Source organism: Rattus rattus, chromosome 15, assembly GCF_011064425.1.
Source record: "Rattus rattus isolate New Zealand chromosome 15, Rrattus_CSIRO_v1, whole genome shotgun sequence".
In the NCBI taxonomy this organism is placed as follows: domain Eukaryota; kingdom Metazoa; phylum Chordata; class Mammalia; order Rodentia; family Muridae; genus Rattus; species Rattus rattus.
Genome location: NC_046168.1, coordinates 10,417,424 through 10,438,700, shown reverse-complemented (window position 1 = coordinate 10,438,700; position 21,277 = coordinate 10,417,424). Strand labels below are relative to the sequence as shown.

General features: G+C 46.5%; 1 protein-coding gene across 1 annotated transcript in view; it reads right to left on the bottom strand.

The window, feature by feature from the left end:
* Epb41l4a (erythrocyte membrane protein band 4.1 like 4A) overlaps positions 1-21,277 on the bottom strand; it is a 205,883-nt gene that overhangs the window by 98,210 nt on the left and 86,396 nt on the right. The window contains exon 2 of the mRNA XM_032885655.1: positions 16,430-16,534. Coding sequence (XP_032741546.1) covers positions 16,430-16,534 — 105 coding nt within the window. The remainder of the gene's footprint in view (positions 1-16,429; positions 16,535-21,277) is intronic.

Here is a 21,277-nt window from a genome sequence, read left to right as displayed (position 1 = left end):
GCAAAAGTTTCAGGATTAAAATTTTAAATTCTCATACTGTTCACTAATCGATATCCCAACTGTACTGGCTGGCTTTGGGCATCAATGTGACACAAACTACAGTTATCAGAGAGGAAGGAGCCTCCCTTGAGGAAATGCCTCCATGAGACCCAGCTGTAAGACATTCTCTCAATTAGTGATCAATGGGGGGAGAGGGGGCAGCATCCAGCCTCTGCATCAGCTCCTGCCTCCAGGTTCCTGCCCTGCTTTAGTTCCTGTCCTGACTTCCTCCAACGATGGATTGTGATCTGGAGGTGTAAACCAAATAAACACCTTCCTCCCCAACTTGTTTTTTGTCATGGTGTTGCATAGCAGCAATAAAACCCTAAGACACCAGCCTTCAAAATATGTATTGAATGGTTCTTCTGCTTCAGCCTTCCAAGTGGCTAGGATTACAGGCCTATGCCATGGGGAGGGTTTAATCTTGCTTTCTGCATGACAAAGTATTGCCATATGCATGTTAAATAATGAAAATTTCTTTATTTAAGAAGTCAAAAGAGTCTGTGTCACAGATCTCAAAAGGAAGGGAAGGGAAGGGAGGGGAGGGGAGGGGGGAGGGAGGGGAGGGAGGGGAGGGGAGGAAGGAAGGAAGGGAAGAAGAATAGGTCATTCTGGGGAATTAAGGACTCAACATAATTCACACTCGCACTCCACGAAGCCTGAGACAACAGCTATCTGTACTTTGCTCATTACCCCTGGGTACAGAACTGAAGGACTCTAATCAACATTAAGAGGTTATGGCTTTAATTTGCTCCTTGGTATGAATAAAACCTGAGTTCTATACTGGAGCAACCTCTCAGTGTGGACAAAAACAACAGCCTGTCCCTGGAACCATCTGCACAGAGAGAGGGAGCCCCATTTTTTTTTCAGCAGAAGTGAGTTTCAACAAATCACTATTGGCTCCTCATAAAGAACCACCGCCCCCCATCATGGTCACTCACAGACCCTGGGAAATATCAACAGAAAGGGACTTGGTGAATCTAATTACTCCTCTCCCATCATATCCCATCATAGTCAGATGCCAGGTACTACTGAAGACTTTATTAAGACTCGTTGACTCTCTTAATGGCTCTACACCATATAATCTACCACAGTCACCATTTAAAACCAAGACGCAAACACGGAGCAGTTAACTCGCCCTACGGCACAGTCCCGTGGGTTCTGAGAACTGATAACGTTCTACTCTCTGGAAGAGTCTGGTTAGAAACTTGAATTTCCTGGCTCCTACTCTCAGCAACTCCTATTTCTCTGGCTCCCTCTTCTAATGCTCTGACCACATTAAAACATCAGCCTCAGTGGTCCAGTTAGCTCTCCATTGTCACTTCCTCAGCCCCTCACTCCGTCCTTCATCAGCCATCAGTCAGGTTCTTGTAATCATCTCCAAGTCCCTTACACATCCTCCCCTCTGTAGTGTCCACTGAGTATGGACAGAGTCAACTGACCATGTCTTCCTTATGCAGGCACACAATGGTAACACACAATTGAAGACTTGGACATCACAACATCGGAATATTAGGTCATTTCTACATTAACTACTTACCATGTCACCATGGCCGAACACATGTGGTTTAAGGTACACATGGTGGCATATCATTCTGCAGTGCCAGGAGCATGAGGGGATGGCTAGTTTCATCTCAGGTAAGCAGGAAGCAAAGAGAACTCAGGTCTGAACACTGTGAGCTGTAACTCCAGCGACCCACCTCCTGCAGCTTGGCCCTATCCCCCAAAGTCCATTCAGTATGAACTTATCAGTAGATGACGCCATCACAGAAGTTAACGGCTTCATGATCTACTAACCTCTTAGTAACATCATCGGATGGAGACCAAGTCTGTAACACATGAGCCAATGGAGAAACAGTTCACGTCTGAACCAATCAGGGGTATCAATTTAAATCATTACTGCCCATAGTGCCCAACAGAATCCCACTAAATCATACTCTCTACCTAGACGACCCCTTGGCATTCTCTCTGCCATCCTAAAGCAGTCAGAAGAGATCAAACACAGTCCTCCCTCCAACTACCCACCTGCCTGCATCTGTGCCACACTCTCCTGTTATCTTACAGACACCCCATGATCCACTTCACCCCTGCCAGTCTCAGCTATTCAGGACACAGCAGGGTGAATTTCTTCTTGTGACATCAACGTTTCCCTTACAAAATCGTTCCTGGCCATCCCTCATCATACTGACTAGTTGTGGTTGTTGTTGTTATTGTTTGTTTTTTGGTTTTTGTTTTGCTTTGAGGGTTAAACCCAGGGCCTTGTGCATGCTAGACAAGGATTCTACCACTGAACCACATACCCACTCCTTTATTTGGGAGAGGAGTATCACTGTGTAGCTTGGGGTAGCACTGGCCTAATTTCTCTTTCAGAAACCCATCCAGTTATAGCTGTGACCACCATGACTATCCAAAAAAAAAAAGGTTGCTTTAACAAAATTCTCTGAAAATTTGTAACATATTTTTATCTTAAATGTTGTAACATATTCTACCTATATACCCTGACTACTTTCCTTCAATGTTCCCCAAATCCCCAAACTGTCTCTTTCCCCTTCCAACTTCGTATCTCCAATTCCTTTCTCCTCTTCTTCCTCCACTTCATCATCATCGTCATCACCATCATCATCACCATCACCATCACCACCACCACCACCGTCATCATCACCATCATCATCATCACCATCACCACCACCACCACCACCACCACCACCACCACCACCACCACCGTCATCATCATCATCATCATCATCATCCCAGTCCAGTTAGTGCTGTCCACATATAGATGGTTGTGAGGGAATCCACTGGGGGCATGTATAATCCACCAGTGGCCACATCACTACCCCCTACCAAAGTGACTCTACCTCCCTCAGCAGAGATCAACTGCCAATAGCCCCTTCACTGAGTAGAGCCTCGGAAGTGCCCTCCCCACACTCCCCGCCCAAGGCTTTGGTCTCCTATATCTGTCCATGTCATTCCCGTGCTTTAAATAATAACCAGGTGGGGAGAACAACACGTGTTCTATATTCTACCCCTCTCAGCCTCCTTGAATCCTCAGCATAGGCTGAGCACTTATTTCCTGACCAAAATACATCAGACTAGAAATAATTCCCATCTCAGACGAGGAGCAGGGAGGGAAACATCAAGAGATTTATGGGATGAGACCTAGGTCTCATTCTTTTATGTGTTTAGACACATAGCCTAGAGGTAACTGTCATATTTTAAATAACACGACACAGGAAACCGTTTACACAGAAGCATCGGAAAGCAACGGTGTTCCTGTCTCAGCCACTCACGGGGGATGCGGTTGTCGGGTATCACAGCACTCCTCACTCTGACTCTATAGGCTACCAACGAGCAACTGCTTTCATAGACTCACAAGTCCCTGACAGTAAAAACCGTGCATGCAGCAGGAGACTAGAAACCATGTGTTCCTGTGTTTCCTGAAACCAGGAGGCACACAGCACCCCCCAATCCGCAAACACAGATCCTTTCCCCATCCATCACTCAAAATGCTCACCTTCTGGTTCTGAGATAGTGCTCCTCTATCCTCCTACCCCTTCCCCTCTGGCCACACAGTCCTTTTTTTTGGCTACTTAGCTTCTCAGTCAGGAAAAGCCGAAATGCCTGAGGCTCTTGCTTCCCGACCAGAACTCCTCTTCGTGTATCTGCCAATATCCCATCTCCACTCGGATACTCCTTAGAGTCTCAGGCCTTAAAGGTCAAAACCCTCTTCTACCTGTAAACCTTTTTGGCTTCTGTGTTCCAAAGAGAAACCAAATCCAAACATCTCTCCACACTCTCGGGTAATCGGCATCACCCTCTCCTGGGTTCCTTAAACAGCTCCTTTTATGCCGCCCTGCGCCCCCATCGACCCCCTGCCTTTGTAGTTAGGAAGGGAAACTATGCAAAGCATGAGTCAGATCAGTTCTCTCTTCTGGGAGGCAGCCTGCAGCAGTTTCCCTGCAGATGGACATCAAGCCAACGTCCTGTGGTAATCGGGCAGGGCCCTCCCAGAGCAGGGCCTACTTCAGTCACTCCTCTCTGACTTTAGAAGGAGGAGCAACAGGAAACACCGTACACAGGAGTATCAGTGGAAGCCTGGGGTCTTGGAGGCTTTCACCAGAAGAAGTGGGAAGAAAGGAACCTAATTATACGTGTGTGTGTGTGTGTGTGTGTGTGTGTGTGTGTTACCATTGCTAACACACACACACACACACACACACACACACACACACGAGACCAGGACCTAATGAACTGTGTGATCCAGATAGGGAGATCTCCACACAGACTGGAGAAAGTGCCAGTGGCTTCACTTTCCTGCGTACAATAGAGTGAAAGGAGAGAAAGAGAGAAAAGAAGAGGAGGAGGAGGAGGAGGAGGAGGAGGAGGAGGAGGAGGAGGAGGAGGAGGAGGAGGAGGAGAAAAGTTAAAGGCCAGGACAGAGAGTTAGTTCAGAAATAAACCTTTCTCATTCCCTGTCTTATCAGAAGGCAGCCAGTGCTACAATTAAAAAATAGCTTCCAGGCAAAGACTGGATCCAGAATCTGTCAGGAAAACAAGACGTAATTGTAAAAACCTTTATATTAAGGCCTCAAAAATATTCCATACGAGGCTTCCCAGATCTGTTCAAAATGGCAAAGGTTTCCTTGAAGGAGCCTAAGGGTGTTGTTCCTCTACAGCCTTTCAGAGAACAGAAGAACAGGACATACCCACTGACAGCAAAGCGATCGGTTAGTGCTGCCTTGGTCTAGTAAAGTTGTAGGCAACCCACAAAGATGCTTTCTGTTTGTCTCATAATTATGCACCTGAGTGTGGAGGCATAAACCTGAAATCCCAGCCAGCCCCTGGGGAGACAGAGGAACAAGGAAACGGATCAGCCTAGACGTCCTAAGGACACCACCTACACTAAGCCTCCTTCTCCCCCAGCATGGCGGAGAAGCCAGGACTCTGCCCTCTCAGTGTTCGTCAGGAGCAAAGCAGACCGGAGCGCTACTCAGCTGCAAGCGTGCACTACTGCTTTATGGAATAGAAGGAAATCCAGAGAACAGAGCCACGGTCAGGACATCGGAGCCGCCCACCACGACGGACAGCTCCCAGGGCAGTAAAACCAAGAAAGAGCTAAAGGTGCCTGGCTTGACCTCAAAACCAAAATGTCGTACTGAACCCTGTAAGTATATGCAAATCTGCCTCTGGGTTTTAAAAACGAAATGTAAGCAAGATTAGAAACTGAAAACTGTCTGGGCTAATAACTGCCTCCGTTTATCTCTTTTCTACTATTTTGTGGTGTATCCTCCTCTTCTTCCTCTTCTTTCCCTCCTTCCCTTCCTTCCTCCTCCTTCTTCCTCTTCCTCCTTTGTTTTTCCCCCTCCTTTCTAAATGGAAATGTTCAAGTCATACCCGGTGGCTTACATCTGTAATCCCAGGATTTGAGAGCTCAGACAGGGTCGTCATGAGTTTAAAGCTAGCCCAGGCTACGGAGTAAGACTTTATCTCTAATAATAATTATTATTACTACTTAATAAAATAAACAAATGGAAACCGTGGGAGTTTGAACGATAAATGTCCCTCGTTGATCTTGGGCATCTGAATACCTGGTCCCCGTTGGTAACGCTATTTGAGTAAGCGTGGGAAGTGTGACCTGGATGGAGAAGGTGTGTTGCTAGGGGAGGGCTTTGGGAGTTCTAAGCCATGTCTAGTCCATTCTCTGCTTCGTGCTTGCGGTTCAAGATGTGACCTCTCAACCCGCTGCTCCAGCTGCCATACCTGCTGCCTGCCGCCATGACAGCCCCCTTATCCCTCTGGAACCATAGGCGGAGTAAACCCTTCCTCCTCTAAGCGGCCATGCTGCTTTCTCATGGCAACAGAAGAGCAGCTAACATGGAAGCTGGTGTCAGTAGTAATGGGCACAGCGTCATACCGCTGAGCGAACGCAAGAAGTCACTCCTCTTTCTCACCGTCTATAGACGGGCCCAGATGGAGGCCCTGCTCTGCCCGGCATGTCACTCGATGCTATCATATGTCCTTATGTACTCAAGGAGGCAAATCTGAGGGAAAATGCCCAGACTCAAATCTGATGAGACTCTGAACTCCAAGCCTCAGTCTTATAGCATAGTAAAGGAGAATCTGGAGAAGCCACGGGAACGATATTTACATTTAGGAATAATTAAAATATTTACATTTAGAAAAAGTACAATTTCTTTTTCGAGTTTCAGAGATTTATGTCTCAGTACAATAAACTTCCAAAAAAATCAGCATATTTCATGCATTCAGGGACGTATTTCCTGCTTATGTGGAAAACTGCGGGGACGGCTTCTGAAAGACCTTCAGTACAAGCAGTTCTACAAGGAGCTTCACAGTTGAGAAGCCTGGGCCTTCTCCCTTCAGTTCGCTGTGGTCCACGCTCAGGCAGCAGAACTGAGACTGTTCACTGGGACCCAGTTTGTTCCGAGGCTCCTGCCCGGCTGACTGACCTCTGGATTGAACAAGGCCAAGTGCACGGCATAGACAGTGCTGCTCCAGAACGGCTCCAATGGACACGGAGAGGAACAAAGCTGGGATGCTGCTGTGCTTGCCCGAGGACCTGGCAGAGCACGTTTGCGGCACAGGCCTACCTCAAATAATACAATTTTTGACTTTCCACCCAAAACCCAGCTTCTCCATCAGACGGTACCCATTACCCATCCCTCCTCAGCTTTCCACTGCTAATGCCAGCCCAACACGCAGCCTACAGAGGCTGCGAGACATACACACCCATATGAAGCGCCCTTTCTGACCGTGATATATCTTCAGGTCTGAGATACCTGTTTGTCCCTTCCTAGGGCCAAGGTGCATCTGTTTTCTGCCTACCATGGCACTCCTATTTTTTTTTTTTTAAGTTTTTTGAGAGAGGGTTTCTCTATTGTAGCCTTGGCTGTCCTGGAACTAGCTCTGTAGATAGGCTGGCCTCAAACTCACAGAGATCTGTTGCCTCCGTCTTACAAGTCCTAAGATTAAAGGCATATGCCACCACCCCATGAGCCTGCCTATTCGTATCATTCAACTATCATTTGATCTCCAAGATGACTGCTGAGCACCCAGCAGACACCTCCCCACCCCACCCCACACCCCACACCCCACACCCCACACCCCGCCATTGTGCAATGTCATCTTAACACCAGAGCACTCTCCACCTGCTATCTGAACATCTACTGTCTCTGTCCTGGGAATAAACTCCTCGGAACCAGGGACGTCATACCTCCCTTCTGAGGTACAGCGGCTGCCCAGGGAAGATCGGCTGCTTAATTAAACTGAGGTGAGAAACAGCAAACACAGTGCCAGGCCAGAGCTGTGAGAGGAAGGCTGTAAAGGTGATGGGTTTAAGAAAGAAACTTCCTAAATAACTACCTCCCAGAGAATATCCTGAACCCCAAAAGAAACTCAAGAGCTATCTTGACCGGGGGACCCCTAAACCGTAAATCACTGTTAACTCATGAGGCATACGTCAAGCTTTACACACCTCAAAAGCAGGCAGCCGTTGGAACGAGCATACGCCAACCTCAACGAGTCCTCGGCGACTCTTGCCTGGAATAGACAGTACAGCTAAAAGATGACTGGAATAGACGGTACAGCTAAAAGATGACTGGCCATTTGGTTCCTGAAAATTAAAGACAGACAGCAAGAGCAGACTTTGGCTGTCATGGCCCGATCCGCCTGTCTATTCGTTCATGGAGGACATAGCAGTCGCAATCCTCTTGAGGTTCAGAACGAAGTTAAATCAAAGCTAATTAATCTGCCAGAGATTCGTACCATAATTCTACAGATTTAAAAAAAGTCCTCCTTGGTAATCGGATGTGTAGGCCAAGTGCGGTGGTACATATGGATTTATATGGATTTATGGGCAGGTGTGGCAAGTTAGAGCTCAGCCTGGACTACATGGAAAGACTCCCGTATCAAAAAAGAAAAGAAAGAAGGAATGCAGGTAGGAGGGGTGGCAGGCAGGGAGGGAGGGAGGGAAGAAGGAAGGGTCTGGAATCATTAACTACTAGGCCGCTGCTTCCACATCTGAATCAAACACAATCATCCTCAATTAAACATCTGAAATTCTATCCTTTATAGATTACACTGACTTAACTAGGTAGAAGGCAGTCTAACTTAATCAAGTGTTCACTGGAAACAAAATCAACAGGATCCCTTTTGTAAAACTAATACGGTATAAATTAAATTTCTCAGCCGTCTGTTTCTCTGGTAGAAGAATGTTTACCACGCCATACCTCGTCTTTTATTTATGCACATACACGTACGTACATGTTTAAGTGTTTGTGCTCTTGCTGGTGTCTCAGTTCTGCTAGCTTTTCTTTAAGCCTTTACCACTTTCACCTGTTTGCCTTACTCTAGCTTGGGTTGTTTTTTTTAAATTGAGAACACTGAGTGCCATTAATAAAGATCTTTTAAGAATTCAATCCCTCCTTCTCCATACACCTGATAAACACACACACTGTGTGTGTGTGTGTGTGTGTGTGTGTGTGTGTGTGTGTGTGTGTGTGTGTGTGTGAGAGAGAGAGAGAGAGAGACAGAGACAGAGACAGAGACAGAGACAGAGACCTGCAGAAGACACACCATTGCCTATTCTAATGACAGGCTGAAAAGGGAGAACAGAACAAGGCAGAAGCCCACTCTAGGGCAATCGAAGTCTTTCACACACTTTGACAACGTCCTGTCAAAACCAACACAGCCTACAAAGAAACTCCATCAATCAAATCAGCTCTGCTTCTCCCAGGAGCTACATGAGGAAAGCATGAAGCCCACTTGGCAGCTCCCTCACAGTGATTCCCAGGGTCCTTTTACACACGTCAGCTCCCACGATGTACTGTAAGACCTCTCAAGAGAGATGAGACCCCCTCCAAACAGGGAGCATTTCAGAAAAACACCGTCTGTTCCCATTTTGTTAAGCATGGCTTATGCACTACAGAGAAACACGTTTTACTACGAGCGTCATTATATGTAATAACAGAAATGAAGGTCCAAAGCCGTCCCGCCACAGAGAGCCGTCCCCCAAGTCCTCGCATGCCACACCTGTCCTTTTACACGTCGCACTACCCACTCGCTGCACACAAGAGCTGCTCAAGCAGCACCTCGTAGCTGCCAGAGCATCAGAAATATCACGTGTGTGACACACCTTGTCATCCCATAAATTTCTAAGCTAACCAACCGCCCCCACCTCTTGGTAAAGCCACTTTTGAAAGGTAAACTGTGCTTTAAATGAGAATGTGCTTTAAGTGGAAGAAGTTGGGGGAGGGAATTCCAAGAATGATGATAGCGTGGAGACACCGTTAGGAATGTGGGCGGGTACCTGTCTCTGGAAGCTCTACCCTCTGCCTGGTCTGCACACAGGATTAGGGGGAGAGATCTTCCTCCTAAACCAGCTCAGAGGCTTACCCAGCAGTAATGGGTGGTGATAACCAATCTCAGGACGTTTATAAACAAGGCACTAGTAACGTGTGAGAGGAAGAAAAATGGAAGTCATTCCTAGACAGTGGGGGAAAGGGTAAAGGAGGAAAAAAAGTCAGAGATGTGGGTGATAAGACATGGGTGATAGGACTTACCCAGGAACATGGAGGGGAGAGCAAGCAGGTGGTCAGGCAGGGAGGCAGCACACGAGCACTGGAGACAATGCTGGCAGGAGCAGAGGAGCCCTGCAGTCACGCACCAGGAACTTGGGCCTGGGTGACTTGCACCCTCGCACTGCCAGGAAGAGTAACTAAGGGTTGTACATCCTGAAGGGCTTGTAAGACATCACTTAAGAGTTGAGGCTTTCTCTTTGGGAATCCTATTAAAGATGTTTAAGCCACAATGAGACACCATGAAAGTTGGCTTTCTGAGAGAAAACCACAACCAAGATTGGGAAAACGTAAGGATTAAAGACAGGAAGTCCAGTCAAAACATCTATGGGAATGCAAACGAATCTACTAGCATCTCAAGATTTTTATTATATGTGTGCATGCATGGTCTATGTTCAGACACTTGAGCCACGGATCCCATGTAGAGGTCGGGAAACAACTGTGCAGAGTTGAGTCTCTCCACTCACCTTTTTGTGGGTTCCAGGGGTTGAACCTGGGTTGCCAAGCTTCTGCAGCCAGCACCTTCACCCGCTGAGCCCTCCTACCAACCTCCAAATAGCATGTAACACACAGGGGAAGAGAGATGGTTGAGAGGCTAACAGCCCTGCTCACACAACTGTCCAGGCTTAATTTTTAATGATAGCCCTTTTCCCTCTCAGGAGCACCCTGGTTTAGATGGAAGTCTTACGAAACTAATTATGGGCATTTCTAATTGCCTAGTTAATCTCTAATATGTGTAATGTCTAACTCACAACGTGGCCCAGAGAAGTACAGCACACCACAGCTCACCACCTTTCCTGGGAACTCAGAATATTCTGGCGGAAGTCTTTTCTTGGGGAATAAAATTCCAGACCTTTCCTAAACCATTGGAAGCCAGCTCATTGATGACCTAGAGGATGTTGTTTCGCTTGCAAAAAAGCCCTGGCTGGAAGATGCCCTGGTGATAATACAGCAGAAACGCTCTGCTGGAACCTGATTTTCGTGTGACTTAAAGAAGACCGCCCTGAGCAGAGCAATAAATAAGACTCCCTTGTGTTCCACCAGTGAGATTCAGAGGCCGATTTACTGTTGCTGCAAGACACAGCCCACTGGGTTTGATTTAAACAATCGTTTACTATCAAAACCTTCGCTCACGGACATAAAGAGGCAACTATGAGGGCTTGCCGGAGCTGGAGAGATGGCCAAACAGCTGGAGCACACACTATTCTTGCAGAGGACCTGAGTTCAGTTTGTAGCACCCATGTGGGCATCTCACAGTCACAGCATCCAGGGGCTTGCATACTCATGTATACGCGCCTACTATAGATATACACAGACACATAATTACAAAAAAATTAGATGTACACAGACACATAATTACAAAAAAACCTTTTAATACTAGTATAATACTTTAATTAATTATATGAAAATTGTACTTGCGTTCAACAACTAGGGTTTTTAACTTCTCAAGGAAATAGTTTGAATTTTCAATGTACATATCTACAATATTTTAAGGATAAATATTTTTATTGATAAAAATGTAAGTGGGCCCAGCATGGTGCACATAACTGTAATCTTAGAACTCAGAAGACAGAGACAGGAGGATCAGGTGTTTGAGGCTAGCCTCAGCTACAGTACATTGGAGGATAGCCCGACTTATCTCAATAAATGAATCTGTAACTACAGAGAATAAAGTTTTTTGGAGAAAGTGAAAGAAAAATACAAATTTAAGGACAGAAGAGATAAAGGAAAGAAAGAAGACAAAGTGCAGTACAATTATTAAATTTAAATTCAATGAGCCCATTGAGAGTGATGAGACAGGCATTACAATATCAATATTTATAGTAAGCCAAGATTTGCAGCTTCCAAAGTCATGATGATATATCCTCGAATCATATGCAAGGTAAATATTTTTTTTAAGTAGATGAAAATAAAAAACATTGCTCTCAGAAACATGAGAGAGCAGAGAAGACCTCAGGGGGAAGACAAAGAAGTTTTCACTTCAAAGGTACATTTGCGGCACTGAAAGGCCATCCGAGCGGTGAGGAAGACCTGACACGTGCGCTCGATGCACAATTTAAGCCACCAGCCTTGCCATTTAGAGAGGTGTTTTCCGTGTTCACTGCCATCCCGTGAGGCTGGTACTGTCACTGTATGACTGCAGAGCATGAAGCAGAAGTTCAGAAAGGCTCACCCAGTGCCACACAGCTCTCCTGGGGGTGGGGGTGGGGGTGAGCAGAACGTAGTCTAAAGCCAGACCCCCTCAACCTTGAGTCTAATGTCTTTGCACACGGCAATGTCTCTCGAGATACCTGGGCTGGAGACACTAATTAGGAGCAGAAATTATCACTCTTTAGACAACAATTTATCTACGGAGCAGATGACATGGCCCAGAAAGAACACATATTTATCCTCAGAAAATGAGAGCTTGTCGGCATTACATAGCCTCGTGAGGATGCCCCTGTCATTCCCGGAAGGGAAACAATTCTTCCTGTGGTTTTCCTCCTCAGGCTCCCTTCATCTGCTGTCCTCATTCTCCCTGGACCACTACACTGCATATATGCCACAGTCAAAGGGATCACTGATAGATTTTCCTGCTTCATCTTTGTCCTCTGCTCCCCTACCGGGTACCTAAAGACGACACAGACACAGACAGGTCCATGTGTAAGAAGTGTGGAAAGCTTTCCTTCTTTGCAACATCGTCAGGCAGTCTAGGTATTTTCTAAAATACAGAGCAGGTGAGACCTCATATCCGTTGCAGAATACAGCATCTAGATGCAAAGTGTGCAGAGAAGGGAGAGCTTGTCTGCCCACGCTCAGTGGAGAAGGTTACCTTCAACACCAGAACATCTGGAGGGAGCACTGTATGCGTGGACCTCTGCAGAGTTAGGACACGGGGAATCAAGGATAAAGCCCCGATGAGTAGCCATATTTGGTGCTGACAGTAGAGCTCAGTGGTAAGTGCTTGTCTATTAAATATGAAGCCCATGTAAAAACACAGAACCACAGAACCAACCAAACAAACAAACAACAAAAGGCCAAACTCAGTGTCTCATGGATAGGCAGAGGAAGAGTGAAGATAAAGAATAACCAGAAAAAATAAAGTCTGAAAATAGAAAAAAATGAGAAGTCAGGGCTGTCATTATAACGAAGTAAGATTTCAAGAAAGAGTAAGCCACAGTCGTGAACGCGGCAGAAAGGCGGGTTCTTTGTAAAGGCAAAGCATGCCTCTGGCAGCCTCTTTACAAAAGACGTAAAAAGCAAAGATGAACAACGGGAAGATATAAGAAGAGGAGGAACCCATGAGACCTCTGCTGGGAAAGGAAGAGTAAAGAAGGAGCTTAGAGCTACCCCAGAGGGAGAGGTGACGCCACTCAGGACAGAGGCACTGGGACTCTGCGCTGTGACAGAAGAGGGACAGTGGTGTCTGCGAAGGGAGTGATCCAGGAACAAGACGTTCTTTCCAACTGCTCTGGTGAAGCCGAGGGCTGGCTCACTGAAGGAAGAGGACACCCATGTGTCACTGTTACCCATGTGCGGGATCTTTCCCCTTCTGTAACTTCCTGAAGTCAGAGGATGGCAGGTCTAGAGGCATGAGTGTCAGAGACAGTTCCAATTCTGTCTTCTGAGAAAAGTTCCAAGAGTCTGAGACTTCCGCCTCTGAAAGAGTAATTAGGGGAGCCTCAACTCTAATACTGAGAGACAGCATGGTTATAACTGCTACTGCAGGGGCCAGGACTGGCTGGGACACCCCATTGTACCCTTACTATTGATCCAATGTCATCATATGCTTCTTCAAAACTTCCCGAGGATTTGTAAGAATCTAGACCCTTTGTGACTTTCTCTCCTCTTTCCTTCAGACCGTTCCCTTCCTCCTACTTGATAAAAGACAATGAGCACTGCTTTCCCTCACTCTAGTTCCCACAAGAGAGGCCACTTACATGCCCTATGCCTTCTAATCTATGGAGATCGTTCATGAAAATCTGCTTGGTCCCATGGCACTCATAAGAGCTGAGGGCAGAGGCATTTTACTTTCAATACAGAACAGGTTCCTACTATGGTTTGAACACAGCTAATTACCGCCCAAGTGCTCGTGTGTTGAAAGCTTGCTCCTTGGTATGGCAGTATTTGGAACCTTTAGTATAGTATAGAACCTTTAATAGTGAATAGTTAGATCACTGAAGGAGCTGCCCCAGGAGGAAGTGATGTATTTAGCTCTTTGGAGAAAGCTGCTATAAATGAACAATTGTGGTCTCTTGTAATCTGTCCCACTTCTCTTGCCACGTGATCTCCCCTTCCCACAGACGTATACCTGCTGCCGGTGTGCCAACGTCCATGAGGTCCTCATGCCTTCGAACTCCTGAACTAAGCCAGATATACCTTTTCTTTACTCATTACCCAGCGTCGGGTGTTCCGTTATAGTAAAACAAAACAGAATCATTCAGATATTAAGGGCTAATAAGCAACTTCAGCATTTTTTTAGGAAGAAACATGGGAATCTCCTTAGGAAGAGATTCAAAGATATCTGTGACTCCTGACAGCAGCTATCCATTCTACCGCATTATACTCCATTTATAACTGTCTCTGAAACCCTCAAAGGTGGCCTGGTTCCTTCCATCCTCTGATTAGTCTCAACATCTTAATGTTTAAAACCAAGACAACTGTGCTAAATTCTAACACTAGTGGCCAACAGGTCTCCCCATCCCTCTCTCACAGCAAGAAACCCAAGCTCTGCAAAGCAGCAACATTGCTTGCCCATCAGGGACACACATCCAGCAGCATAAACCATAAAGGAGCCCTGCTCATACACCATAGAGAGTACAAGGTATCACCACTCAGGGAGCTTGGCAGTGCTGCGGGCTTCTTCTGCCTGATGTGAAAACCCACACTATAAAGTCCTGCACTTCTCCTAAGCAAGCAGAATGAGATTCTCCTCCACAAATCCACCAGGATTGCTTTCCTGCTGCTGCAACAAATTGCCAACGGTGTGACAGCTTAAAACAATGGGAATGTATCTGCTTGTAATTCTGGGGGCTTTAGGTTCAAAACGAAATCTTCCCAGGATAAAATAAAAACGCAGGCAGGACTCGTTCCTCTCAGAGGCTCTCTGGGGAATCAGCCATTTCCTTGCCTTCTCTCCAGCCTTGAGAGGCCACCTGCGTTCCCTGACTAAAGGACCTCGTCCAGCAATGCACCACTCCGGCCTCTGTTTCCATCAGATGTATCTTCCCTCTGACTTTCCAGCTTTCCTCTCCCATACACGAGGACACTGCAATTGAATCATCTTCCGACAGATAAGGTCTGTGTAATTTTAGCAAGGTAGTCACTTTTTCCCGGGCAAGGTCTGACATCAATCAGGAAACTGTACTTGTCTCCACTAGGAAAATATTACTAATAAAATATGAATGCAATTCGAGGTACCCTCCAAAGCCTTGAGTTTACTCATTCTGTATACATTTACAGTTCTACAAGAGTGACCCGTGGTCTATACGGGACGGAGCTCAGTGGATCTCTGACTATGTCTGTAGCCTTGTAGAATACAGTTCTCTGTGCAGATCTACCAAAATCCCCAATGTTTACTTCTGTTTTATTTAATGGAATAGATTGTGAAGCTAGCTTTTAAAGGAATCATATTTCACTATTAGCACCCCACTTCCCTGTTTCTTCTCACCCTAAGGAATTCCTAGGGCCACATTCTGTACTGAGTTCATCCCCAAATGGTCATGTAAGCCAGCAGACCTAAAGGAAGAGGAAGAACCCTTCATTTCATACAGCTGCACAGGACAGAAATAAATGGCCGGTGTCTTAGGGTTTTACTGCTATGAACAGACACCACGACCAGGCACCTCTTATAAGGACAACATTAAATTGGGGCTGGCTCACAAGTTCAGTCCATTATCATCAAGATGGGAGCGTGGCAGCATCCAGGCAGGCCTGGTGCTGGAGAAGGAGATGAGAGTTTTGGCGTCTTGATCAAAGGCAGTCAGGAAAAGACTGACTCTGCCACACTGGGCGGAGCTTCAAAGCCCACCCCACAGGGTCACACTTCTTCCAACAAGGCCACACCTCCTAACAGCACCACTCCCTGTGGGCCAAGCATAACCAACCACCACAGCCAGTCGGGCATTTCTAAGACAAGCCCCTGAGCACTTTTGCGTAAAGTATCAATCTAAGGTTAAAATCTTTCTTAGACTAAATCAACAATCCTTTGTTCTTCAAAGTCTGTCACCTCCCAAGTCAGCAGTGTGGCAAGCTTCATAGCAGACAGGACCGTCTCCTGAGTTAACCAGTGGACAGGAAAGGTAGACTGTCCCTACTCCACCATACTGAAGAATGGACACCTATACTCATTTCCTTTTAACAGCCTGAGACACCCTCAAAGCTGCCGTAGGAGGCAGGACACACACACATATTCTCCTTCCTCAGTTCCTTTCTTAAAAGACAATCATGGCTGTCCTTTCCAGAGAATCCTTCCTCCTGACACAGAGAGTCGGTGGGACAGCACACACAGAGAGAGCCTCGCTACAAACTGGGGGCAACGGTGGAGGCCACATGAGCCACCTGCAAAAGGAATTCTGTGCAAAGAAGTGGTGAAGCCAGCATCTCTACAGACTTCTGTGAGACAAAAAAAAGGACAAAGAAATTACCACGGAAAAGTGAGGGTCAAGTTTCCAGTGTCGTTTTTCAGTTCCAAAAACCCAAACACCTAGAATCACACCCAGAAAGGGGAGAGAGAGAGAGAGAGAGAGAGAGAGAGAGAGAGAGAGAGAGAGAGAGAGAGAAATTTATAACCAAAAAGGCGAGCTCGTTGTACTCACTGTCTGATGGCTTCTGTCGCAGTATCGCAGACCAAAATAATCTATCTCCACGAGGTTTACGTGACGGAAAACATGGTCAAGGACAACGGAACCTTTGGTTGACTTCTGCAAAATAATCCACACATTGCTTTTTAACAAGGTGTCGAGTCTTTCTCCATGGGACACAATCAAATTCTCATCTCTTATGAGCTGCCCTCTCAGGGGAACAACCTTGTTAGACCACACTGCTCTCTCTGGGTTTTCCCTTAGTCACAAAGACAGATGTGCTAAAATTACAGTATATTAAAGAAACAGCCTTTGACAATTGCCTTAAACTTTAGAAGCATTAAATTAATGCAAACACCTCCTACTACGGGATTATAAATTATCTCCAGGATGAAGTGAGTCTTCACTGTTTAATTTAATATGTATAGGTGTTTTGTCTGCATGTATGTCTGTGTTCCATGTGCATGCCTAGTGGCAACAGGAACCGGTGAGAAGGCATCAGATCTCCTGGAATTCTAGATGGTTGTGAGCAACTCGCCATGTGAATGCTGGGAATTGGACTTGGCCGCTCTGGAAGACCAGCCAGTGCGCTTAACCACTGAGCCATCTTTCTAGCCCTGAAATGACTCTTTAAAGATAGGTAACCCTCTACATAAAGAACATTCAATAGTTTATTAAGCATTACAGAAGCTTAAAACTCCTACCATTCTGTCAGTTGGAAAGTGACTTCTGAAATGGTGGCGGGCACACACGGAAGAAACCCAGAGACAAACCAGCTGCCACGTGGTGGCAGGAACACATGAAAGACACTCGGCACACCAGCCGTCATGTGATGGTGGACCAGCTGAAGCCACCCAGAGACAGGCAGGTGCGTGTTCAAAAGACCCCAGAGGCACCAATGCTGAACAAGTGTGTGGTGGAGAGATGGGAGAGAAAGAGAAGTCAACCGTGTGTGCACTCTGAAGAGAGGCGGAAGTGGAGAATGAGGGTGGTAAGGACCAGCCTGTTGTGAGCATCCTCCACTGACACCTGAGATGGCTGTGGTGAAGTCCCAACCCATGCTACTGCTGAGGGCCACGTTTGGGTCTGAGGCCCTGCAGTATCAGGGGTCAGGGTCGATGTCTGTGGTCCATGCTACCTCAAAGGCCATCCAGATGTCCCTGGTCTGGGCTGCTTCCTAGAGTCATCTCGGTGTCTGAAGGCCATGCAGAATTGGCCTTAAATCTCACTGGTTGTAGCACTCAGGAGAGTGGGTCCTGCACTTCCCCTGGGCAGCACAGTAAATCAGGCCCTGGTGTTGTGGATGTGGGTGAGCCTATCCGAAGGTATTAGCATGAGAGATCCAGCCCCACACCTTGCCCGGGCAGAGCGGGAGAGCTGACACCCAGAGCAGGAGAGTGGGAGAGCTGACTCTTCCCTTGCTGGTTGCACCACTTGAGAGAGCCCCCTCCCTCACCTGCGCTCTGTACAATTGGCCCTGGAGGTGTAGACATGGAAGAGCCATGGTATGGGCATGGGAGAGACATGCCCTCCCCTTGCTGCTGCCTGCAGTAGGCAGGAGAGCCAGCCCGAACCCCTCATGTGGGTAGTTTATGAGGGCTGGTCCTGATGTCATGGTCCTCTCACCTGCTGCAGCACTCAGGAGAATGGTCCTGCATCTCACCTGAGCAACAGAGCTGGCCCTGGTGGCTTGGGCATGGGAGTACTGGCCTGAGAGTGTCACAGTGGCAGAGCTCTCCCAGTGCCTAGCCACGGCAGTGCTGGAGAGCTGTCCTTGTGGCATGGATACTAACCCTGATGGTGTGAGCACAGGACAGCCAGTCTGCCTCTTGCCAGCTGTTATAAGCAGGAGAGGTGGCCCTGCCCCTCACCTGGGCAAAACGCAGGATAGCTGGCCCTTCCTCTCACCTGGGCACAGCAAGAGAACTGGCCCTGCCCCTCACCTGCGCAAAGCAGGAGAGCCAGCCCCCAGTGGCCTGTGTACTGGAAAGCTGTTGGGCTAAACAACACAGCCACCACCCAGGCTCAGTTCCAGGGCTTTGAGTTGGTCCACCCCAACATCTACCCCATCTATATACTGCTGGAGTGCATAAAAGGATCCCACAGATCCAAAGCTGCAAGATTTCTATGACTCTGGACAACAACAGGATATTCAAGAGAGGTCCCAGTGTGAAAACCCAGGGTTGATAGTTTAGCAGAAGCCAGAGACCTCTGGCCATATCGATGTTCATTGTAATGAACATTTGCAAGTAAAGATGTGTGCCCAAAAGGGTGGGACACACCATGACACACCCCAGCCTCCGCAGCAAGATTTATTTCATGTTATTTTTTGTTTTATTTATTTACTTACTTATTTTTTTCTTTGGTGGGGAGGTTGCAAGGGCAAAGGACACATATGGAGGAACAGAGAGATGAGTGGGATTGGGGCACATGATGTGAAAAACCACGAAGAATCAATAAAAAGTTTTAAAAAAGAAAAAAGTGATTCCTACACACACCACTACTCTCCTAAGTATATAGAATAGGAAACCTATAAAACTAAATAGCCAAAGCTTTTATATTTTTAACCTCCAAATCATAAATCCCTAGATTAAACCTGCTAAATAACCCTCATCAGGATATTTGACTTGATCTCTTACACATGAGCACAGGCAGACAGAAAATATTTCTCTGGCTTGTATTTTAAGCACTGACACGTATATGAATATGCTACTGTCTTCTCTCGCTCCCAAGACACAGGTATAGCATAAGCATTCAGGCTGGATTAAGGCTTCTTACTATGTTATATATTAAAAAAAAATTATATATACAAGAAACGTGTAGTCAGCAGGCAGTAATCCAGGCTAGTATTAACAATGGTCTGTCTATCTGGTTAGCACCAGCTCAGAGTCAGAGCTTCCCTTCCTGTGGCCCTATCATGGGCAGGTAATGATTAGGCAGTGAAAGAAATCCCGAGTTCACTCAGTATATCCTAGGGCTTTTGTTCAATTGTAGCTTCTCTCAGACAATGACCACTAGGCGCTCAATTGTATCAAGTAAACTATAGATACCATAGGGCTTTTAGAAAATAGATTATGATATGAACAAAATTACACACTTGGAAAAGAGAGTCTGGAGCTGCTTGTATTACAAACGATGATTATGTTCCCCAAAAAACTGCTTGCACCACTGTGTCTACATGTTGCTCTTGGGAACCTGCCCCCGTTGGTTCTGATTGGTAAATAAAGATGCCAACAGCCAATAGCTGGTGAGGTCAGAGGCGGGATAGTAGGATTTCCTGGGCTTGGAGCAGAGAGGAAGGAGGAGAAACACCAGGCCTGAGAAGAGTGCAGGACGGAGAGGCAGGGCCACCTGAAGGAGTCAGGAGAGCACAGCCCAGAGGGCAGCCCAACTGGGTCTGCAGCAGCCAAGACAGAACGTAGAATCTAGTAAGTACTAACACGGAATTACCCGCGGGAGACGGATTCTAGCAGCAGTGGAGGTTAGGCAGTGGCCCCGCTATAGTGCTGTTTAAGGCAAATTAAAACATAAAGGCTGTGGTGTGTGTGTGTGTGTGTGTGTGTGTGTGTGTGTGTGTGTGTGTCTGTCTGTCTGTCTGTCTGTCTGTCTTTTGGGAACATAAACCATTGAGGTGAAGCCCGCATTGGGATCTAATTAATAATTAATTCTATAATAGTGCACTAGTTAACTGAATTGCTCCCCCTCCCCTTCAGGTTTCACTAAGCTGTTTGCCTGAAGCCATCTAACTCTCCCTGGCCTTACTACTGAGCAGCTCCTGCTGGAACAGTGGCACGTCCAGCAAACGTCTCTTGGTGCCCACGGCCCCGTGTGTTTCTTTGCAACGCACATCTGGAAATGAAATCACTCAATGGAAGAGTATCACACTTAAAGCTGGAGTTGGTACTGCCACGACGACCGACCGTTCCGTGAAAGTGCATGTTCCCTCATCCTGGCCAACGCTTGAGCTGGACTGCAGGAGGGGCAGCTGGATACGGCAAAGGGGAACTGTTTTTGTTGATATTTCCTTGACTCCATTAAAAATAAGCCCTCTTTCATGTACTTACCAGACAAGTGCATTTCCTAGCATGGGGGCTAGGTAGTCTTTAACCAGTGTATGAGCCAACCCTTTGGTACTTTAAATACATACACAGTTGTATTTAGTGTATTAACTCTTCACTCCATCTGGAAATTATTTTTTGTGCTTGGAATAGGGCCTAACTTTGTTTCCAAATGGACAAAAACTGTACTATTGTTTACTCAAAAGTCACGATTCCTTTTAGGGTTTGAAATACCTTCATCATCTCCTAAAGTCCACAGATACTCAAGGAACAATAGTTCCAGTATCTTAAGGAATTTAATATATCTTGCTTGATATCCAAAATATCCTTCAAAATTGTGTTTAACAGGTCTTAGATATTTTTCTTGATGAGAAGTTTAGAATCATCTTGCAAACTTAGTTTAAAACTTAATTCTGGGGCTGGGCACAGTGGCATACCCTTCATTCCCAGCACTAAGTAGGTAGAGACAGACAGATCTTTATGAGTTCAAGGCCAGTCTGATCTACAAAGCAAGTTCCAGGCCAGCCGGGGCTATGTAAAGAGGCATTGTCTCAAAACACCAAAGAAATCAATAATGTTAGGAATTTGTGATTAAATTGACAGGCCAGGGGACTATCCGGGTGGAGGTGACACAGTTTACTAGGTAAAATCAAGATGGTTTTCTTTCACATGCATTGTGCTGGCTAGTTCTTATGTCGACTTGACACAAGCTAGCGTCATCTAAGAAGAGGAAGGCCAGGAGACCCTAGAAGATATTTGTTTTAATAGAGATTGATGGGAGAAGGCCCAGCCCATGGTGGATGGT